Source organism: Hermetia illucens, chromosome 4 (genome assembly GCF_905115235.1).
Source record: "Hermetia illucens chromosome 4, iHerIll2.2.curated.20191125, whole genome shotgun sequence".
In the NCBI taxonomy this organism is placed as follows: domain Eukaryota; kingdom Metazoa; phylum Arthropoda; class Insecta; order Diptera; family Stratiomyidae; genus Hermetia; species Hermetia illucens.
The window spans coordinates 101,195,716-101,219,804 of NC_051852.1; the positions used below are offsets into that span (position 1 = coordinate 101,195,716).

General features: G+C 39.0%; 3 protein-coding genes across 3 annotated transcripts in view; 1 reads left to right on the forward strand and 2 right to left on the reverse strand.

The window, feature by feature from the left end:
* Window positions 1-16: 16 nt before the first annotated feature.
* LOC119656293 (probable peroxisomal membrane protein PEX13) lies at window positions 17-11,015 on the forward strand. Its single transcript, XM_038062729.1, has 3 exons — window positions 17-745; window positions 807-1,021; window positions 10,305-11,015. Exons 1-3 carry the CDS (start codon window positions 156-158, stop codon window positions 10,736-10,738), a joined length of 1,239 nt encoding a protein of 412 aa, XP_037918657.1. The 5' UTR covers window positions 17-155; the 3' UTR covers window positions 10,739-11,015.
* A 5,868-nt stretch (window positions 11,016-16,883) lies between these two features.
* Window positions 16,884-18,601, reverse strand: LOC119654873 (protein LTV1 homolog). Its single transcript, XM_038060468.1, has 2 exons — window positions 18,451-18,601; window positions 16,884-18,389 (listed from the first exon to the last, which is right to left on the reverse strand). Exons 1-2 carry the CDS (start codon window positions 18,451-18,453, stop codon window positions 16,971-16,973), a joined length of 1,422 nt encoding a protein of 473 aa, XP_037916396.1. The 5' UTR covers window positions 18,454-18,601; the 3' UTR covers window positions 16,884-16,970.
* Window positions 18,602-22,198: 3,597 nt separating this feature from the next.
* LOC119655018 (cyclin-dependent kinase-like 2) overlaps window positions 22,199-24,089 on the reverse strand; it is a 39,797-nt gene continuing 37,906 nt past the window's right edge. The window contains exons 6-7 of the mRNA XM_038060690.1: window positions 22,427-22,835; window positions 22,199-22,363 (exon numbers count right to left, since the gene is read on the reverse strand). Of these exons, the coding sequence (XP_037916618.1) occupies window positions 22,322-22,363; window positions 22,427-22,835 (451 nt within the window). The 3' untranslated portion in view covers window positions 22,199-22,321. The remainder of the gene's footprint in view (window positions 22,364-22,426; window positions 22,836-24,089) is intronic.

The window sequence follows — 24,089 nt, forward strand, 5'->3', positions numbered from 1 at the left end:
ACTGTATCGCGGAGTACAAAGTTCTGAAATGACAAGTGAAACCATCGAGACGTAAATTTGATCTTACCGAGCAAAGAAACCAAATCCGGAGTCTGGGATTAGTCGCGGCGTTTCTATAAAATAAATATTTGTTCGCGCATAAATTGCAAGTATCAATGGCGCACAATCTCGGCAACTTTAGATCCCCGGTATTAGCGGAACCTCGTTTAATTCCAGGCGGATCTGCGAATCTAATCCAAACGCCTTTAGGAAATGTCCGGTCGAATCAAATAGTGAGCTCGGTGCCTCCTCCGCTGCCGCCTCCCCTAAATGGGCAGTCCAATAGTTACTCCTATGGCGGCGGGAGTCCTTACATGGGGTACAACAGTTACAATAGTTATAGCCCAATGTACGGGGGCTACGGCAGTGGAGGTCTCGGAGGATATGGTGGTTTTGGAAGTGGATTTGGTAGTTACGGAGGATACGGATCGTATAATCGGTACGGTGGCATGAATCCCTATGACCCAGAAACCAGGTTCATCCAGCTCGCAGAGGAGAGCTCCCGGCCCGCATTCCAAAGTATTGAATCCCTCGTGGGAGCGATAGGAAATATCGCGGCGATGTTGGATTCAACATTTTTCGCTTTGACAAGTTCATTCCGAGCCATCCTTGGTGTTGCTGCTAATTTTGGCCGACTAAGGGGCGTATTCGCGCAGTTCTGGTCGACGTTCGCAATCTTTCGAGGACTGAATTGGATCTATAGGAAGTAAGCCACGCCGATAGCTTCCTATTTTGGTTTAAATAATCACGAAACCTTCCCATTACAGACTCCTGTATATGCTGAAAGTTTCGAACATTGACCCGTCATCCGAGGCCTTTAAAGAGGCCTTTGCTGCCGCTCAGAAAGGCTTGCAGACCGACCCGCAGCAGAAGAGAAAACCGTCACCCTGGCCTGTTGTCGCGTTCCTCGGTTTCATCTTCACCGCCCCATATCTGATCATGAAACTTCTGAGCACAGTGTCCAATTCGGCTGTTGAAGAGTGTGAGTACAGCTTCAAATTTAGCCTCGTTTGCTTTTGATTTTTGCCACTTTTTAATCTCATTTGAACTCAAAATGTGTCCGAGTGTTTGTCGCTTCTGTGAATAATAGACGGATCTAATCTTATCTCGTTTTAAGCTGCTGGCGAGATTAGCAGGTTGACTCTGTGTTTTTTCATGTTGGCTTTGTTTGCTTGTTTGAACTTTCTGGCCTTGGGCCTGAAATTCGTTGGATCTTGTGAACAATCAAGTTAATACCTGCGAAAATAGTTTGGAAATTTCATTGACGATTGGTTTCATCGGCCAACACGATAGCTATTGAACATTGGGGTCAATACAGAACTTTATTGAGCTCAATAAAATCAGATGCCTCCTATGCAATATAAACATAAAAATAGCCTCATCTGCGTTCATTATTATCGAGTACCGACTTGAAAGGGTTGTTTTTATGTAATTTGATTCTTTGGCTGGAAATAGCGCATTTAATTTCATTAAATAAGCTATCACCCATCGCGTGTTTTCATTTGATGATTTATCTCTGAATAAAGAAGTCATTTGAAGATTATCATAATTTTTCCTATTCAGGCGTAACTTTTTTTTGAGTATTTCACTTGTACTTTGGAACGAAAATTACGCAATTAGGATAGAATGACGATTGAAGTTAGGTCGAAAGCGTTAACCTAGGAACAATACCGGAACATTCAAGGCTGGAATAGAAAAGGAATATAGGTGTCATTCGATTCCAAATTGCGACTACGGACTATGGATACGAGTTCTGACGAAAATGTGTTTGGACTTGAGACCAGGGGCGTTTGAATTTACACTGAAGGAGGTAAAAGAAAGCATCAAAAAGGTCTCAAATTTTCGTGAATATGTTTCTCCAAAACAAAGACTGACTGTTATTTCAAGGTATGAAAACATTTTACTGTGTATTCAGTTCTTTACTCCAATGGAAATTTGAAATATTCAAATGGCGCTTACATCTTCAATTATATCTTGAACTTGAACTCTCGTTTCGAGAGTTTGAATTTCTTTTCTTTCCTTAAACATTTGTATGTTTTCTTCTTCAAGCTTCATCAATTTGTTAACCACAGTGAGATTATTCACCTCGGCATTTTTTTTTATAAGCAATAGGAAAGTTTTGCGGTGGCGTACTTTCATCTGTTGTCTTCACTGAGATGATACAAGAGTTTGTGTTTCTGACTCTGGTTCGTCTGCAGCAAGATTAGGGGAAACGTAGTAGTTAAATTATGAGTGTTTCCATTAAAAGTTGTCCCACTCAGGACATTACTCTGCCATTTTTTTTTAATTGGTTTTTCAAAAATTATGTTTTTAAAATAGGCCCACTTAGACTCTTTGATGGTTCCGTTGAAAGCGAACACTTTAAACATACCAGAGAATGAAAATATTCCATCAAACGACATTTTAGCATCCTATGTTCTTTTGGCTGGATGTTTATCCTCTGAAATCGTATCTATTGAAATCAAATTTAAGAAAAACACTTAGTATCGAAGAACGGATTTCCAATTGTAGACTATCAAGAGCCAGTAGCTAAGTGGAGGTGCTTAAAAACTGAACTGCAAATTGATTCAGATTAAATAGGCATCGTAGTTAAATACGTTTGTCTTTTGTATAACATAATCATCGATAAGGAAGGTCTTAAGCTTCGTTTACATCTGATACTTCTCTCCAAAAATAAATTGCCGATTGCCGGACAGAAATTGCTTTGAGCGTTTACATGCGGATGGAAATTGCGAAATATTTATGTCATGGATAAGTGTAGGGCAGAAAATCTTAGAATAAATGTACGAATTGTTGTGTCTACTTGTTTTTCGGTAGTATACATATTTATTTTATTCCGGACACAGTTTAATTTATCCAACTCGCACTGTGAATTGTGATGCTATTAAGAGTGGACTGTTATCGATACAGTTGTTTGAAGAACAAATTAGTTATGTTAATAGTTCTTGAGAACAATGCACAATTGAATGTGTACCTATGTACAACAGGAACTATCGTGTATTCAAGATTTCTCACATAAAAAAGTACACGTTCATTGCTGCGCTTCCGGTTCCCCGAATTGTGTAATTATCCTAAAAATCAAGGGGTGAAAAATCGACTTATGTGGGTTTGGGAGTGGATTTTGAGACGTGGAAAAGCCAATGAATGTCAGAGCTCAGCATTGAGGATTCTGCAATGTTTTGGATTTTTTTAAGGATAAAATTTCGTAAGGCTTGTTTTAAAAATGGTATGCTTGGAAACGCGCTCAAGATGTGGTAAACTACCTCTGGGATATCAGGGCAGTCATAACTACTGAAACGACGCTAAAGAAGTACCCGCAGAGTATATAGAATATTTTTCCAGCAGCAAAGGGAAATTTCTTGGCCATATAGAGATACTGTGACATTACTACTCATCACTACTTTGGGCGGATCTTGTATTTCTGCATTTTTAAATTCACCATAAAGTTGCTAATTCAAGTTATGAGCTTTGCTTTGAATTTTTCGGCCGTCGTTCTAAATTATTCCGCTATTTCCCTTAAAGCATCTTGTTTTTGCAGTCTATTTTTATAATTACTGCTTGTACCATCCAATGCTTCCCATTTACTGTGATACATATTAATCAATTTTTCGATCTCGACTTTAAATTACTCTTTTTTCTCACCCATATTCACCCGACACTTATTTCTTAATTCTGAAAAAGTAAATGAACAACTAAATTTCGCGGTAAGTGTCAGGTAATTTTGAATTTGCAACTAATCAGTGTTTACATTTGTCCTATAGAAAGACATAAATTCTTTATCGTTCACATTAACTGCGATTCTGTTCGATATAAATGTCGCGACATAAGTATCAGATGTAAATGCACCTTTAGTTCCCTCGATATTCCTAAGATGAACTTTGTTTCCCTACACAATGTGTTAGCTTCACGGAGATATAATAACTACGGAAGAAGCGCAAATGAGACTAGAGAAACGTTGAAAACTTATTTTCTTAGCCCAGTAGATGAGGTTCTGTTTTAGTACGACCGAGTGTAATGATCTACAGCTCTACAAGTCATGTTGTTGATAATGGAATTTGAACATTAATTCTAATTGTTTGTGTAATTAACCTGATCCATAAATCAACATCAAAAATCGCACTTACTATTAGTGTTGGGTTCTGAAGCAATTTTCTCCCACTTACCCAGATAAATATCCCTATTATGGATAATTTTTGATCTCACAAACACCTGTTCTCTTGCACAAGAGTAATCAATTTATCAATATTCATAGTGAAATTAAACCCCACATTACCCTAATTGGATCAATCCGTTACAACTCGCATCCGTAGTATCTGTATCCTTACCCTAAACAACTCTAGCCATTAACAGGAGCCGAGCTTTCTTTATTGTTAAATTTAGTAAAAGTTATCACATCTCGGCCTTTCGGGGGACGTTTGAAGTCATTGTAGAGGAGTGTAGGCATATTCCAAAAATCGATCAAACCTTCTTACGTAGCCAAATTCGCAGTCGGCCAGTCTATCGAAGGCGTAGATGATGTTTCAATAGGAATTTATTGATGATAATTTTTGTTTTAAGGTTTTGTGTGAAACAAAACATTTGAATCGATTCAATGTCCGTCTGTCACACCCGATTTATTCGGAAACTTCTGTGAATCCCTTTAGATAGCAGCAGCAAGTGGCGCCATTTTCTGTTAAATTTAAGGGTGGGTACATGCGAAAGGGCGTTCAATTTTTTTTCACAGAATATGGTCATGCGCGGCATCAAATGAAAGGACTCGATTAGTACTTTTTGAGACTGAATTTTATTTATAATATTGTCATTTGAAATCAAATTGATAGCAACAGTTGGTAAGCTGATGTTATAATCCTCTGTATGTCTCCCTGCAAGATAATGCTGCATCATTATGCGGCGACTTTTGAGAGCTTGCACATAACGGTCCTCGGTTTCTTTACATCGTTCGAAATATCCTCATCTTAAGATGTTCACAGAATTTCTTCCCCTCTTTCTATCGCACGAATCGCATATGCCTAATCCTCTAAAGTTAACGTTCTATAATTTGATCCTTTAGGCCTCGGGGAAGTGTACAACTCACGAATTTTTAAAATAAACTTAAAATATGAACAAAGAAATCTCGAGAGTCAAATTTTTGGATTTTTTTGTAGATCCTTTTCGTACGGAATCTAAAAAACTTTTCTAAAATTCGTCTTCAAGAGACAAAGAAAAAAGTTAAATTTATTCCTGTCTTCGAATCCTCCAAGTTCGAATTATCAAGGTTCGAGTGTACTTAGCCACGAAAACAAAGTCTTTTACGGCTATTCAGTTGCGAAAATGAGCCTTGCATTTTCATTTCATTTCAAATAATTATATATTATAATATATTATAATAATTATCATGCCGAAGAAATTATCGAAGCGAAAATATATATGTACAGTGGTCTTAGACTTTTATTGACATTCAAAACATTCAACAACTTCAAGTAAGTAAAGTTTATTCAACAATTTCAAGTAAGATTCAGCACCACTGGTTTTTAATTTATTCTCAAGTAGTAATAGATCTATCAAATCTCTCACTTTACTTAAACAACTCGCCAGTCAAGGTTTCCACGTCATTGGATCGGATGCAGCAGTTTCTCCATGGCCAACCAAATCCACTTCTTTCTAATTCCACTAACTTCGACTGCCAAATACTAGTTCACTGTAGTAACCCCTTTAATGAAGATGCCTATGTAACAGCACCCACAGCCCGAAACTTTGATATTGTCAAAGAGATTTTGCGATGGAAAACCGATGAGGTGATAGTAAGTGGAAGGCGACATAAACTAAAGTTGGTCTCCATTGGTCTCTCCTTCCCCCAATCTTTCTTGCAGTGGCTGGTTCAACCAAATTAAAGTTGAACTTGAAACCATAAAGATCATATTTATAATCAATGCGTGCTCGCGGTATTTCTAGCAAAAAGTGTTTAGGAATTAAAACTCAACATCGCCTCCGTCGCTAGTAGCAATTTTTTATTCCATATATATCGGAACAACTTTTCCCTTCTTCAGTGCCGTGCGTATACTGCTAGCGATGGAGACTGTGTGGAGTTTTAATCCATAAAGATCAGATCACACAGAGAGACTGCTCACTAATCATGCTTTAAACAAATGACGGGTGGAATGAGTGCAATGAATGTGTTTCATTTCCAAAAATACACCAATATCAAACCAGCAGTACAGTTTTTTCGTGAGATTCAATTCGCTGACTAGCTTTTTAAAGATCGTTTCACCACTTTCTGCATGGAATTGGCTAGCTTCACCGAAGAGGCAAGGCTTCATATCTAATCTTCATATAACAGTGTAAAACACCGAACTGCAGGTGTCATATTAATCGTACAGTTTCATCTGATCACACCAATTCAACACTCTTGAATCGAAGTATAGCATCTATAACGGCTGCTACACATATCACTCCTAATTGAGTATTCTCTGGCAGTCAGGGGCATCACTCGATTCGGTCGTGCGCAATGCTTGGATTCAACAATTTGTAAATAATTATCAATCGTTGTCGCTAGGGTCATAGGCATATTGCCTGCCAATCAGTCCGCCATTTATTCATTGTAAGGTAGAACACCCCCGGAGCACCGCAGGACCAACACATATGTTACGTGTGTACATACATGAAAACCATTACCAGAAGTAGTGATTTATATACATACATTTAACATTCAGGCAAAATTACCTTAAATAAATGGTGTTTCCCTTTAGATTTTTGGCAGTACTGCTCAAATACAAAATATCGTTTATTTTGTTGTAATATAATGTGTTCCGGATCTTAAAATGCCGTGAAATAAGAAAGACCGTTTTGGTTCGTGTCAATTTTACAACTAACTTTTATTAAACTTCAAGAGCTTACTAACTAAACTGATCATATACAAGTTTAGAGTTCAAATACCTTTGGACTGTGAGTGCAATGTGAAAAATGATACAATAGGATTTAACTTTGTACAATTAATCTAAAACTGAACCCTGAGCTAGAGTGTATGTCTCAATTTTAACTTTGATAATTTAACAATATTCTTATTTCTAATTGTCTTTGTTGAAATCCAAACATACTTTATCTATAAGATCTGTGTACAGCAGGTTTTGGACTAGATACGAAAATATTACTGCTTTGTAGTTGCTAGATTACTTTATATTTGTATGCATATAGCGGTGCAAAACTGAAGTAAAAACAGATCTTTAAGTGCCAATTTAGTATTTTCAATAAAGTTGGCAACGTTTGTAATGGACCTTCGAAGATTTTTTTTATTAAAGTAGTAAAAGAGTTGAGTTTCCCAAAACATTTGCAGTGTTTTCTTTGAATTGAGTAATTACCGCAATTTAAGAGGGAGTAGTCGTCTGTCTCCCTGTACTGGTATTTTTTTTGCATGGTAGCAGCCGACTTTAGAAACTGAAGTATGCTTGGCCCGCAGGCTTAGGCAGAATGTTTAAGATAAAGTCTTTATCTTTGCGAAGCGTACGAAACTCCCGTCGTTGTATATATTCTCTGTGATCTAATTAGATACATTTTTCGCCAATGGCAGTGCATCGTGGTGGACCCCATCCACGCGGAAACCATTTCCACTAGATGTGTCTCATTGTTGGCACAACTCGATGGAGATGAATTTAACAAGGTTTCATAGATGGCTGCCGCTCTCTAATGGCTAATCCTTACTACTCTGAAGGACCTTATTAAGATGTTGAGAATCACCAGTAATAATTACAATTTTACTAAAGTTTCTGTTTCGGGCCAATTATATAAATGTGTTGCTTAGAAGGTTTAAAGTGGCGGAAAAAACCTGTGTTGATTTTTAAGTTGACTGGTTTTGGAGAGGTAATATTGGATTTGAAATGGTTGGATACCTCAGGAGGATACTGGCATAACGACTTTAAACAAATATGTTGTCGGAACGACGAGATAAATCTGTATCAATTTGTTAAAACCTGACACCAGTGCATACGCGTTGCCTGCCTAAAGACGAGCCGCGACGAACAGATGGCGCGAAGTATTCCGGCCAGGTTTCAAAGCAAGAATTTACTCAGCCAGTATACCAATCCCTGCCCACATTTAAAGCAATTGACGAGATCGCAACTGAGTTCTACAAAGTGAAAAGCCCCTTATCCAGTTCTTCAATCACGTTATTGGGGAGGAAAAAAACACCAATATTGAAAAACAAACTTATCTTGTATACATTGCGGCAACACTTAGTATAAGGGGAATTCTTCCGCCAGGTTAAATTGTTCTACCGTGTTCCAAAGAGTAAAGTTAGGAGTGTAAGGTACTATATCAAAATCATCCCTATCTTTCTTGGTATTCATCAAAGAAGCGATCTCTCGCCACTCCTCTTTGTTCTTTTAAGGACACTGCCACATGGAACGTTAACGTTTAATGCCATGCACACTGTCCTATAGCATCTCGCAACAAAGGTGATCTCGAGCAACTTGTCCAAAAGTGTCACGTAGCCGGCTTTCCGACTGAATCTGAATAAAACAGAGTTTTTGACGACCGACCCTAATGAAACCGACACTATAATTGTCAGACAACGATAATATAATATAACTGAATGATTTAAGTATTTCGGATCAAGTCAATAGTGAACTATGATCAAGTCAGTAGTGAGCTATGGAATTATTTTCTGTATGAGCGCAACGTAGATGAAGTGCGATAGCCTGATCCACTACATGGTGATTCGAGAGCCTTTTGACTACCTGGACCAAGCCGATCTACACGAACTGATCTTTCTATTAAATGGGACAGAGTCTAAAGAAGATATCATCTCGTTTTGTCACAGATTTTTCATCTCTTTGAGTCAGCTTTTACGATAAGAGGGAAATTATTTGAGTGGATTCCTAATCCCCAACTCAAAGGAGAATCAGTGTTTCACTGAGATATTTACTGCCATTATTTTATAGTGAATATGACTATGGTAATTTTCCTCTCCTCTTTTTTCCAATCGTTTTAAGACCGTCTTTGTTATAAAACTGAGTCCAGAAGGCGATGTGACCTCCTTTATTGACCTAACAATTCAGGTTCTTCGCAGGATACAATCTTGTAGCGAAGGCAATATTAAAATCGTTTTTTTTTTGTGTAAAAATCAGCTACGACCCAAAAGGAAACAAATAAGAACGGAAAAGGTGACTGACGGTTTCGTCTAGGGCAGAGGCACAAACACAAACAAGTCGGGCTATCGAAAACTGGACATTTTGGATATAAAGGTTTTGCGTTTATTTTATATACATATATATGTATATAAAAATTTATTGTTTTGAAATTACCCTTTCATTGATACCACCCATCATGATCATATTCTGTGAACAAAAAAATCTAACATCCCCTTTCACATATTGTATTGGATTATGGAGATGGGCTCCTTAAATCCAACGCAAAATGATGTAATCGTAATGAATTGGTAGTAATATACTATTATATATTGGCTTTATTTGTGCGGTTGTTGGAATGGAATACTTTTTGAGGCATGACCTCGAATTTTTTTCAGATTTCTGTGTTGGACAGTTTCCGAAAATGAGTGGTGCTTCATTTTCAGTTTACACATTTTAACTCCTTGCTCGCCTTTTCAAGAAAGTATAATCAAGTTTTTGGTTAATGATGGTTTAAATCCAACCGAACTTTTACTATGATTGAATGTACAGTCAGATACAATACTCTATCATGGAGGCATTTCCAGCTTCATATTTCCGAATTGCACGGTAAATGTTTAATGAATTCAAGCTATATCAAAGTATTTGAATTTAAAACTGCAGCTTTTATTTGTCTTTAAATAATGGCAAACAGAAGGTTGTAAGCAAACGATAACATTTGATTAGGAGCAAATGAGAAACAAATAAATTGCAGTTACATGATCGATTAAATGTAAACACATTTCAGCCTTAACGAAAGAGCTGATGCAAAATAACATGCACATTGGAGCATTCATGAACTGTAATTATAATGAAAGTAGAAGTATTCTCTCTTAATGTGACCTTATCAAATTTAGGTTCCCAATCGATTGTTGCTGGGGGTGCTATCTGGTGTTCCATGATAACGGCATTGTTTATTCACTTGATCACGTTTTAAGTAGAATCAATACAAACATAATTGTTTTCGTAATTGATAGAGACACAAAGATTTTGATTATCGCGGACCCAGATCTTATGTATTTTCTATAAATGGAAAAAACGAAATATTAACCTCTTATTATACTATTTCTGTCTTTTCAATGTGACTGGTGATTTTTCACTTTTGATAATTTTGTATTTATCTTGCAGCTCGGAACCCGCAAACCTGGGTTCGACCAATAAAATCAACAGCTGTCTACAGTTTCCAAGGACGCAATCCAGAAGAACTTTCAATTCGTGCTGGACAAACAGTTTTAGTTGCACCGAAGGAGGTACAAAACACACATAAGCTAATGAGTTCTGGCTGGGCGCTAGCTACAGTAGATGGGCGAACATCAGGACTAATTCCAATTCAATACGTTCAAGGCCCGAATCAAATTAATAGGGAAGCGCCAGTAGTACCAAATAGTAATATTGTAAATGAATTTCCCAAAGAGTGGAATCTGCCAGTTGAATGTGAAACACTAGAACAAGTTCAAGTTCCTGCTGCCCCTGCGGTAGATTCTTCCGTGTCAGTATCAGCGCCTGTGGCGACGGAATCCACAGGGGAATGTGAAGCTAGTGAATCGGTTAAAGAGTCCTGAATGTACTGATAATTAAGTCTTTAATGTAATTATGTAATTTTAAGCTTAATTATTAAATTTCGTGTCAACTAAAACGCGGTTTTTAAATCGTGGACCCATTTTCCATAAAGGTGTTGTCTCATATTGAAAAGCATTTAAACGTGGCAATTTTTAATGTTTTTGGTTTTTTTTGTGAAAATTGTTTATAATACATTTTGTTTTTATTTTGATAGGCATTGTGATTTTTTCTTTATGCGAATTTGTGTAATAAATTAGGATTGCATCCTGTCAAAGCTTATTATACATGACATAGGTTGAGAGCCTTTTTATTTTTATCTTTTTTATACCGTAGTTCTCGGGTTTGCTGTTTATTATTTTTACTTGAAAACACACGCTCACATATCGCACACACGGTATATGTAATTAGTACAGGCTGGAAAAATATTGAAATTCGTTGAAATTTTATTGGCAATCGTTCTAATATCATCAGTTTAGGTTGAGCTCAATGCCTAGATTTCACATTGGCAACCGTTAATTCGGGGTATTCAGGTTGAAGATAGTTGCGTAATTTGCTTTGAACCTTATAAGATAGCATAAAAACGTGTGTGTAAGTTAGTGCTTTAGGGCATGCGTGATTTATTTGTGCAGATTGCTTCTGGCCAAATTTTGTCAATTGGACTTCAAAATATTTTATGTGAAATTAGTTTGCAACTTGTTTGTAAGGTTTTGTGTAAACCAAATCCTTTTTAAAATCGGTTTACCGACAGACGTCGGTCGTCGGTCTGTCTGGCACTTTGTCTCAAAACGGCGATTCAAACGAAATTTGGTGGAAATGAAAACTATTGAATTCCACGCATACAGTGAGTGACATAAATTTGGGTGGAGTTTGAAAGAGGACATACGTACCAAGGGGGATGTACATTTTTTTTCTCGTAATGGAGTCTTGGGGTATTTATTTAAACAAACGTCTCAATTAGTATTTACACGAGCGGATTCTAGTTTCGGCGTGATTTGCAAAATAGGCGAGTAGGTGGCAATCTCAAAGTGAGGCACGACTCGAAAACTATCCAATCTGAAAAAATTTGGGGGGGGGGGGGGGGTGCGCTTATATGAAATCTAGGTCATCTCATCCCAATATTTGCTAAAATAAGGTTAATAATAGTGTATTACCAATTTTTTTAAATTGGCCGGAAACCCCTCCTTAAGTTTATCTTACGAGCAGCAAAGGATGCGGTAGCATAGAGGATAGTATCGCTTATGCAACTGGAATTATTAATGTCAAAGTTTAACAGTTCGAACTTATTAATTTCGCTCGAATTTATAATTAACGAGAATAATTGACGTACGAATGAAATTTTAAAGTCCCACATATGAAGAAGCTACTTTCCCCAGTCCTGTTTAAGGCTTTTTTTGTAAAACAAAGCCTTATTAAAATCGATTCAATGTCTGTCTGACCCACGCACTTTTCTCAGAAACGGTTATATTGATTGTACGAAATTTGGTGAAAAGGTGGGAATTGTGACCACATATGAAGTAAGTTAAATCTTTCTATGTTGAATTTAAAGGGCGGGGGGGGGGCTTTATACATGCAGAAGAGGGGTGTGATTTTTTTACTGAATATAGTCATGTTGGCTATCAAATGGAAAGTCAAGATTAGTACTTCTCGAAGCCTTATTTTTTATATTTGTTTGAAAGATGAAGAGTGCAGGGGGTCGAAAGTGATTTTTTTAACGGACCCATTCTCAGAAACTACTGGGCATACGGTGTCTAGGGCTCAAAATATTCTCCATATCGATATCTACTCAAATTAAGTTAATAATAGCATATTATTATATTTTTGCGAAATGGATTAGAAAGTATCCTTAAGTATATCCCAGAGTTATATATAAATAAATAAAAGTAATATAAACTATAGTATGAAGCACGATATCCCCAGAATCGTATTATTACTGATAAAGTTACAGTAGCTCAAAGTTGTTTATTCCGTGTAAATTAACTGCAACCCAAAATATTGGATATCAATATCACAATAAAGTCAGTAGTTTGACATGCTAAATATGTATGCATATACATATCGGGCTACTTACAAATGGGATAGTTCTGCATGCAAATATACTTACATAAGAAACAAACAAAACCGTTCATATCTGACGCGCCGAACTTACTGTTTCCGACTAGTTTATATATGTTTTAGTTGTCCTTTTGCACACTTGCTAATGATGGTGAACTCCTAGTGTGGAACATGTAAATTTGGTTGTTATCGATGCAGTGCTTTCCAGATCAAATTATTTTGTAAACGGTGTACACATACAACCTTTGATATCTGAAGCGACCAGCTGCCGGTCTTTTGACTTGTATTTTGTTTATTTCTGCGTGAACTGTTCGCATAAAAAGGCTAGAGTAATTCACTCGAAGCGAGCGATATTCTAAAGGGAAACAAGCTAAACATCTAAGTGATGAAACTTTCATCGTCTGAGATGATATCGGAAACCAGAAACTTATGCAGAAGCCCTTAAGAGTATAGAGAAGGCACAATAGACCTGGTAATAAAAAAGAAATAGCATCGATGAATGCAAAACTTGGGAACTTGTTGGAAGTATAATGATTTGGCATGTACCCCGGCCGCCATTTGCTGTCTTCTTCGGCGGAATAGGTAGACCCACAAAAGCACTTGACCTAAATTTATACTAAATATTTTAGCCTAATTATTATTAAATATCCTAATTTATCTATCCCCTCTATAGTGTTAATGAAAACAGATGAGTACCTATTATCTATTTTCAAACGGTGCTCGTGATGGTCTTTTCCGATAAAGAAACTCTCATAGGGGTCCAATTTTTTGTCTGTGACTTCTTTGAGCACCGTCACTTTCTCTATTTTATAATCATCTTGCACAATGGGTCGTGTCACTGCAGAATTAATGTATTTTTTACTGCCGCATTTTACTAACTCGGCTTCCTTTAAATGTTTCTTGATGCGAGTGCTGACTAGGCATTTGGTTTGTCCAAAGTAGGTAAATGGGCAATCCTCGAAAGACATTTTATAGATGACGCTTTTTAGAGCACGGTTTGTTTTCAGCAAAAGAGGTCAGCTGTGCAGCTCTTGCTTCCTAGGCTATACATTTTGGTAAAGAAGGGTTGCAGTTTAAGCATTTTTGCCAAAGTAAAATCGCAAGACATTGAGTTGCCGAATGTGAAAATTTCATACATTTCATGTAATTATGTGAAGATGAATAAAACAGTTCCTGGCACCTCGCAAATAACTTGCTAAAATCTAACTGCAAAAAATGTCTCCAAATAACACCGAAAATGAAAATTTTTGCAAGTAAAGCAACATTATTTTTCTGATTTTTATCCGCCAGAACTCCTAAAACGGCAACCATTTTTTTTTCAAATTTTAATGAATTTGGGTTCTAGCTCCCAGTCCGTCGACCAGAAACCGGGAAAGAAAGTTTCTTTCCTCTCCTTCATAATCCTAAGAAAAATATGTGATGGCTTAATTAAAGTCTTTTGGTCCACGACAACTTGACAGACCGCAACTCTAGCAATTTTGTTCTGAATTCTCCTCCACTAACTACATCAACACACTACGGAATGGACCAGTGTGCGGACTTCGGATCTTCGTCTGCTCTTCATCGATTGTGCGAGTTTATCAGCGATACTTTATGCAGGGGCGAAATTTTAGAGAAACTAATAGCTCCTATCAGAGCAACCAATATTGGTGCAAAATGTCATCGAGGTTAAATTTCCAAGGAATTTTAAGTATAAAGCTAACTCCGACAAGGTTACATTCTGTTGCCGATACTATTCCCTCTTATTATCGGTGAAGTTTTCAACGCTGCCTTGTACGGAGAAGGGATCATGATATTTTTTCTTAAACACCTCGACATGATATCTGTTTACTCTCTCACTGAGTCATGGATGAAGATAAATACGAATAAAACTAAGGTTCTTAGTCTAAAAGGTCATTGCATTCTTCCTATTTGCGTTAACGTGCAGAACATCAAGGGTGTCGATCCACTTGTCTATGTTAGTAGCCTTGTTTGTGAAGGTGGCCCCGATCTTAATGATGCATAACAGTGGTAAATCCAACTTCATTGTTTGTCTAAAATCTGAGAATGGAAATGCCTCAACACCAACATTCAGTTCAGGTTGTTATATTGCCAATGTTCTCTGTGTGCTGCTAACTGCTAAATGGGGGTAGCATATGACAAGCGCCCTCCACTGATACATGGAAGTTCCAAACCTCCTTTACTCTGTGTGTACTCTGGCTCCATTGACGGTTTCGAACGCAGAGCGGCGTCAGATTTCGGGTCAGGTATCGAAGGATGTGTTGATTAGAAGGTGGAAATAATAGTGCATAGTTGTCCTGGAAACCCATGGCGCAGAATAGCAGAGAAGTGTAGGCTTCTCGGGAAAATCTGAAGCATATTTCGGGGATTCGGTAATGATCGTGCCTAGGTCTGGGCGACTCACTGTGCGCCACTGAGGGGATATTGACAACTATGTATATCCATATATAAAAAAAATGCCTTATTTAGTTTTACCTCAAGGCTACAGCAAACACGTAAGCTAAAAAAATATATCTTAATGTTGAAGATGGACTGATCGAGCCTGTGTTACAGAAGAATCTACCAAATTTAGTATAAACATTGTATGTTATGTCGGTTTCAACCTAAAATGAACTGAACAGTCAGTCACTACAATAGAGAAATATTAGTGCAAAAGTCAGCTATCAATGAATAAACTGATCTTAAGATTTGGGATTTTTTTCCTGGCTTTAAATACGCTAACACATATTCATAATCAATAACGTTCTTGTATAAAAGCCACTCTTAAAATTAGTTTTGCTGGGGTTGGGGCAATTGTATGTAGTTGGAATAGCAGAGTCAAGTTGACAAAAATTTCATGAATCATATTATTATGATTTCTAAAAGTTATAGCGTGAAACAGCCTAAGGCCACTAGAGCAGCATTTTTGTTGTCCCTTAAGAAGTGGGATTTGAAAATCCTAGTAGGACTTTTAACGGGACACTGCTCCTTAAAGTACCATATGGAAAAGATTGGGGGAGTGGTTTCGGCTATGTGCAGCCAATGTGAGGAGGAGGAGATGACCCTGCACTTTTTATGCAGCCACCCGGCATCCTCAGATCTCAGACGAAGTCACCTTGGCAAGGTTTTCTTCAATGAAGAACCTGCACTCAGCCTGGAGAATGTTCTCAGATTCGCTAAAGCCTGCGAACACCGTAGGCAGGAAGCCTTTGAATAGGGGATTTACGGGGTAGCACAATGGGCCTAACAATGGCCTGAGTGCTCGGAGCTGTGGCTCCCCCCAGTAAACTAAACTATAGCGTTTTTAAACTTCAAACGCGTTTTTCTCGAAGCCATGTCTTCAAAGCCGGCGAGCAGTAGAACTCGAAGAGTTTTCATGCGATCGCCATGAACATTTAACTTCTTAACTCGATTATCTTGTGAAGTACACACGATTTTAACAGTCTTTTTTTTTTGTCGAAAAAGTGCCATTCTGCGAACAAATTCTAAAATTATAATTGTGTGTACTTCACCAGCTAAACTTGTTTAGACCACAAAAAAAATAATTGTGTTTCCAAATGGTGGGGGAGTTTTACTGCTTGATGCGGAAGACCTTCAGAACATCTTGTTCTCTTTATACAGGCAAGCAGGTAACCCCTATTTTGTAAAAAGTGTCAATAATTTTTTTCTTACACCTGAAGAGTTGCTTAATCGATTGGTATATTGGTTGTGGATTATAATTTAAGAATGTACTCACTGAAAAATCTTGAAAGAACAAAACCTTTTTTTGGGCCTCCAAGCACATATAACCCCTTAAGGTGGAAGTGAAAGTAGCTGATTCACTTCTTAAAAAAGTTTAGCGGTTTTATTGAAAATCATCTTATTTCCTGAAATAGACTTCCCTGGCAAGGCACATTATGATTGGTGAATCACTAGTGCATTAGTCATGTGCAGAAACCACATTCATCTATAAGTTTCCTACTGGATGTTATTCATAATTGGATGTTCTGTGTGTATAGCGACGGTAACCGTGTGAAACCCGTATTTTGCTGCAGGTCCGCGCAAAAATCTAGATAAGATTTCCTGCTTCTGTGTTGATAAAGGAATTCTTTAGTATTCCGATGAAAAAACACTACATCATATAAAAATTAGGACATAATTTTATTAAAACAAAGTAGACCTTATCCTACATACATACAACAAGCTCAAGCTATCTCACAGCATTTACAATATCCTGTTTCCTTGAATATTGTTCTGATTGTTTATTTTAATCTGTTGCTGCCGCTTCTTTTCATCCTTGAAAGCCAGGGCGTTCGCCTTCTTTTCCATTCTTCTCTCGGCGCGATATTCCTTGAGTAAACGTTTTCGCTCGTGTTTCTCCTCTGGCGTTTCGTCTTTTGGACGAATTGACAGCACACTCAAGGTGGACAGAACAGATTTCTCGCAAAGAGATTTCGGTCCACTGGCGCCTGATGTGGGCAAGTTCTCATTATCGAACTTCGCCAGCGATTTAGTGGTCAATTTGTCGCTATCGGCACCGCGCAAGACATCCATTGGAATGCCTGTTTTCGGGTCGATTTTTATTTTGCGACTGCGGCGCGGCTCTTCGATGAGCTTTGGGTGGTTGTAAATATTTGAATATGTGGATAAAATGCTTTCACAGTCTACTTTCTTTTCTTTTTCGTCTTCTACTTCCATTTCAACTTCTTCTTCCGAGGAGTCGTGCTCCTGAAGTTGCTTAATTCGTTCTTTATCCCATGCTTTGTCGTACTTTAGAGGTTTCTTTCCTTTTTTGAATTCTTTCCAGCACTTCATGAGTACAGAGTGCGATGTGTCCATGTGTCCGTCGATTTCCTCCAGATCTAAACCGCCAATTTCCGTGTCGTCGTAGGTCGCGTAGAACTTTTCGAAACGCTCGTCCAGAAGGTTCAGTTGTTCGTTGCGGCGGATGACGCTGCTGGACATGGAATACTCTGTAAAGCGTGATTTCGTCTCCTCATCGCTAAAACGGCGCTCCTTCATCAATGGTCCCAATTTATCCTCCAGTTCTGCGTCGCTGACATCACTGTCTCCTAAGTTATCCGAATCGAAGTCAACTTCTTCTTCGTCTTCCTCGTCCTCGTACTCCTCATCTTCATCGAACTCATCATCCTCATCTTCTCCACCCATTGCTTGCACAACGAAGTCATCCTCCAACTGATTTTCTGGGTCTTCAAAATCGAAGTCTTCATCGAGCGCCGCAACGACATCCGGGTCCCAGTCCGGCCGTGGACCAGGACGCGGAGCTGCCTTATTCAGCATGCCCTCCTCCTCCTCAAACTCGGACGCGAACACAGAGCTGGGCAGCTGGATGGACACTTGCTTCTTCTTTTCCTTCTTCTGGTTCGGAGTCTCGACATATTCCCAAACAGTGTCTCCGCCAACTTTCTTCAAGTGCTGTAGGTAATCGTAGTCGTCGTCGAAGAGGATTCCATATTTCTCCTGCTCCTCCTTGCGCTTTTGAGGGTCAGTTGGCTTCGCTGCTTCGACGAGAACATGTTGAGGTGCGTTCTCATCAGTGATCAGCGGATCGTGTTGGCTTCTATGGACTAGGTGGAAGGTGACAGCGTTCTTCTTGTCGATGAATTTCTTCTTACTTTTGCCCTGAGGAGAAAACAGTTGCCATGAGTTGCTGTAATTGAAGCCTGGGCAGGAATCGTCTTACCATTTTGCGGAATTTCGCTAACAAACAGCCGTATTATGTCCTAATCCTAACAATTTTCGCACGTGTCGTCCGAAAACAGAGGAGAGAAAATATAAAAAGAATGTGTCAAGTTAATGTCATAACAGAGTTCTTTCCACAACAAACAAGTTTTCAGATGTAGATGGCACTAAACAAAAGCGAAATGTCATTTGACCAGAGCTGCCGTTATTAAAACTGCAATTAAATTAAATATCCACAATTATTACAATTATGTTTGCATTTTTTGCAAATGAAGTGATAACCGAAAATTCGTGTCCTCCTAATTTAATTTTATCTTAATGTTGTTTGAAATATGCAAACCCATTATCTGAAAATTTCATTACTCTCCAAAAAGATTATATTTTTCATATTATGAAATGAATTTAAATAAATAATGTGCTGTTGCTACTACAACACAATCGTTTGCGCGGTAGTGGTTTGAGTGACGGAAGAGATCCCCCATGGAAAATTCGTTTGGAATGTTGGCGGGACTCATTACGGTAGGATATTGCTGGACTGACTTAAATCAGCACTGGCAATGGCAGCAGATGGGCGAAGAGAGGGTATATCGGAGCTATGCCATCCTCACTGAGACATCATTAGTTAAAATTCTAGACAAATTAAAACAGAAACTCTCTGTCGTATGCAGTCGGTTGCGACGGTATGGAAAAAATCACTTCAGACGTGTCCAGAATGTAATATCTGCGAGAAATCAACGGAGCTTTTTCAGATTTCTTAACGAATTCCAGCAGGGCGTCCAGTCAGTGCAGTTTTTGGTAACGGAACCGTAAGAATATTGGGGTGGATTTTGGGGGTTATCCGCTCAGCATGTCAAGTGGATTAGCGGTGAAGACACCTACCATGAAACTAGCGAGCAGAAGCGCTGTCGAGTCAAGTCACGGAGTTGCAAAGAGTAATTTATTATAGACTCGGTAGTTGTAGGGCAAGCAACTAGAGGCCAAAGACACCTCTTTAGTTGCTATATCGATTTTGCCAAGGGTTTCGATAGCGTCCCGCATACCTGGCTAATCGATGTCCTACATCTGTATCGCATTGATCCGAAACTAATAAAGTTTTTGGCAACAGTCAAGGAAGGGTGGCATACCAGCTTATCAGTGCGTACATCTTAGGGTGCTAATACCTCAGAGCCTAATCGTGTACGGAGAGGCATCATCCAGGGGATTCGTTGAATCTCCTTTGGTTTTGCATGGAATTGAAATCCCTTTCATGGCTACTGAATGATACTAGAGAGCATGGTTTTGCAATCAAATATGGTCCACATTCTGAGTGCAAGCTAACACGCTTTATGTACTTAGGAGATATCAAGCTGAATGCTGGTACTGACGATCACCTAAGAAGTTTATTACGGATGGTGGACATGTTCAGCCGCGATATTCGGGTGGAATTTGGATTAGACAAGTCATCCGCAAAGGTCATCGCGACCCGCATGCCGGACATAGCATTGATGATCTCTACATCTAAGCTATGAGTGAGTCAGACTTCTAAAAATACCTAGGAATTCTGTCGAAAAACCGATCTGTAAAACGTCCAGCGGAAGATAGAAAGTCCGAATGCATTCAGAAGAAGATAGAAAGTCCGAATGCATCATCTAAGCTCTGCAGTGGAACCATGAATGCATCATCCAAGTCTACCGTGAAGTGGATGAACCTGTCTCGTGACATCGGGGGTAGGGGTTTGGTTGACGTGGGGCAAAACATCACCGCCAAGTCGATATGTTGCGCGCTTAGTTTTACAGCAAAGATCAAGCGGGTTCCTTGCATGCGGCTGTTTGTTAGGCAGACTGTGGGTTGACTCCACTTAACTTGAAGGATTGATGTTTCAATCCAGTGGGGTGGAGTCAGACCAAGAGCGGATCGATGAATGGAATTCGAAGGCAATACATACAAACACGTAAATTGTCTTTGGCAACCATTTGTCGAACAGATGGCTGAGGAGCTCTTTGTTGAGGCGGAGGGATTTATGTGTGCCGTTCAGGATGGCGTGGTTGCCACCCGAGCTTATAAAAACCTCATAATGAAACAGCGGATGGAGAACGATCAGTGCAGAATGTGTGGTACAGCATTAGAGACGATGGACTATCCCATTTCCTGCGGCACTGTAATGGAACCTGGCACAATGCAGTATTTAAAGTGATTCACCAAAACCCTGCATACAAACATGGGTTGATCACGGGAAAATGCCTGGTTTGCCGATATGAGCCGCAGTCAGTTCTAGATAGTTCCCATAATATCAACTTTGAACGGAAATACGCCGAGAAGAAGGTGAACTATGAGCCACTGGTTCGGGAAATCAAAAAAATTTCGCGTCTCGACAAATTGGTTGTAGTTCCCATAATATTATCAGCTACAGGCATTGTACCTAAATCTCGCACGGCTTCCCTTGATGTTCTGGGACTTTCACACAGTCTGGTTCAAACCATACAGAAATACACTATTCTGCATACGTGCTCGATGTTGCGGGGAGTTCTCGGTAGGATCGTCCAAGTTTAATATGTGCTCTAACGATTACCTTTTCTGCTTTCTAACTAATGAGTCTACCCGCATCTGGCCCGCACGTATATCGAACTCTTCATCAGTTTCGCGACTGAAGGATATTGATGGATCTTTAGAGAAACAGTGGTGGCGGCAGCTTTCCAAGCCTTGCTCCCATATACGACTAAGACTACCTTAGTTTGATGTTGGTAAAATTTTGGATACAACATGCATGTTTCCATGCAGTAAGTTCGTTACCAACGCCTGCAAAAATAACGCTGCTTCAATATATAAATTGTTCGAAGCTTACCCATTTTGCTATGGTCCACGGGGTTGGCATATGTTTCTGGCCAGGCAATAACCACATATAGAAATAGTGGCAGACTCTGCACCAACCCGCCCATGCAACGTCTTGGCCCCCAATATTATGCGTTCACCCGTTGTCGGGTATAGTGCGTTAATCGCAACTTGGCGCCATCTCTCGCGGTTACCCGAAATGCGGTTTAGCTTCCCCAAGGACTTCCTTAAACGCCTGCACCGTTTTTTACTGTTCTGCGTCAAGTGCTCTTAGGTCGACCCACTCGTTGCCATCTTGGGAGAGTGGATTGCACTAAATGACATAGCCAACAATGGAATTGTCATCTTTCCTTAATGTGTGACCTATTCCCTGCTACTTCCGTCTTCCGATCGACTTGGTGTCGACCAAATTCTTTAATTGAAATATTATCAGGCCAACATACTGAAATGTACGTTGCTGACAGGTGTTGACGAAGGCCTGGAGTTTTCGAGTGACGATTGGGGTAATTTTCCATGTGTTACCCTCATATACCAAAACAAAAAAAACGATACCGCAAAATTTCAATCTACCATTGTTAAAGCGTTGAGCAACATCCATTTTGGTGCCATCGCCGGTAGATAGGGAGGGTGCGATGACCCGTCACACTTAAACTTTGGTTTTGTTTCTTTTCAGTCCAGCAGTACTTGCTCTCTTCCCAATTCGAGACAGGGCAGCATGAAGAACGTCACTGATAACAAGAAGAATTAATATCAGTGACAAGATAAACCCTACCGGACTCCGCTTTGGACCTTAAATTGCTCTGAGATTTATCTCGGTGCAGCACGTGACAATTTAAGGCCAATTATTTTCTCCAGATTGTCCCTCCTGCGTAGAATACTCCATTCTGGGCATTGTTTCGATGGGTACTTGATATTTATAAAAAACTAAAGTACATTTCCACTTTATTGAAGCATCTAATGAACATAAGTCCACAAAGAAGGCAAAAATGTTTCACAGAACCAAATAAGTAATTCTTAACTATTTACAATAATACTGAACTCAGCAAGTTAATCACAACGGCTACTTAAGTCTCATTTTCTTGATCCGAAGACGCCGAGAATTTTCTCTGCGAAATAGAATAATAATTTCTAGTATTTCTTCAACTGAGTTATTGTAACTTTATCCTTACTGGTGTTGGAAAGATTATACTCTCGCCTCGTTGTTGCATCTGCTCTTGGAAGGACAACGTTGACATGGGGGAGAGTTTTTTCCTGTTTCCTTTGTACGGGCTTGTTGAGGCTCCTGTGAAGTTTGGGAGTAAAAAATCATTCCCGGACTCCCGTGCAACGCTTTTCCAATCAGTCAGTACTTTCTTTGTTGAAGTTCCCGTTGTAGAAGTTGTGGATGTTTTGTTTGAATGTTGCGTTAGTTTAGGATTGGCAATGGTCCACGGATGTAAGGGAAATAGTCTTGGGCTTGTTTCTTTACTCACTTCTGGACTCGGCCCCAATCCTATAGGCAGTAGGTTTACATCGAGAAGGTTGGTACGTGTTTGCTTAGGAGGATTCGTACGAGATGTTTGGATGCTTGGTGGATAGCTGAAGTTAGCAAGAGTAACAAAAAAAAAAAATAATGAGAACAAGATATTTCAATTAAAAAAAAATTAAAATCAGAGAAGATGAAATTTACTTTTCTACTTATGCGACATGCATTTTTCCATAAATATTCGCATTTCTGAGTCTGTCTGCTTAGAACGCTGATCAGAATATCTGCAAAAAGGAGACTTCTGTCGATTATGGCATATATGGCGGCAGCGTGCCTTTTTAAAACCTCGGCGATGCAAAGAGAGGAGCTTTAAACCTCGAAACTGCTCAAAATGTTGGGCATTTCACACGGCCGCGGAGAGTGTTTAGAAGCGAAACGGAGTGCAAAGGAAAATGAACCAAGAACAACATAAGCCGCATCAATTACACATTCAGTAATATTCCGGTGTATGTGTACAATAAGAAGAGGGGCTGAGTAACAATTCAGTCAAGACCGCCAAGGACAGTAAAGACAGAAATCAAACAGGAAGCAGAGAGCAAATATTTGGGAATTATACTAGATCAAAAGTTACTACACCGGAAATAAATGTGAAAAAGTTTCAAGAGATTTGATGATTTGTAAATCTATAGCAGGAAAGACATGGGGTGCATCTCGAAAATACAACTTTGCTGGGACGGTTATCTGGACGGACAGAACTAACCTCGGCACAACAGTGATGACAAAACTGGAGCCATGAACATCCCGGGAATTCTTCTGGGATTGCCTCCTTTTCATTAAGGAGGAATCGGTAAGCTGTTTATACCGAAGGAAAATTGACATTCATTCTAGGTGGTATCCCCAATGACTGGTATCGAATTACATGTTAATAAAGTTTTATTTTGAGTGGAAATTTGAAGCACATGCGCTTACTGTGAGAGTAAAGCAATGATATTCCCTACAGCAGAGAGACCAATGGATGGATAGTCGTAGAAATATATGCCATAGATAGGTGTGCTTCCTTTAACCTCGAAAGGAACCAATGGGGTGAGAACATTATAATCATAACTCACAGTCAGAGCTTCAGGGCCATAGTGAAAAAACTCGTAGATCCCTGCAGGTTAAACTATCATCTATAGAAACTGGAGATATCTGCGACTATTGTCTGTAGATTCTGCGGATAAGACAATGGAAGAATACCTAATTACAGATGCAAGGTTAAAACGAACTACGAAAATTCCAAATCCAAATTGGTATTAAACAGGATAATAATGCTATAATCATGAAGGGGCATAATAGTTCTTAAGGATGCAGGGCAACTTTCCTTGAAA

Bases quoted from the DNA above. Each gene is read 5' to 3' on its own strand.
- LOC119656293 (XM_038062729.1), top strand. From the start codon at position 156: ATGGCGCACAATCTCGGCAACTTTAGATCCCCGGTATTAGCGGAACCT. The intron at 746-806 runs GTAAGCCACGCC...TTCCCATTACAG, and splicing joins CTGAATTGGATCTATAGGAA to ACTCCTGTATATGCTGAAAG. The intron at 1,022-10,304 runs GTGAGTACAGCT...TTTATCTTGCAG, and splicing joins CAATTCGGCTGTTGAAGAGT to CTCGGAACCCGCAAACCTGG.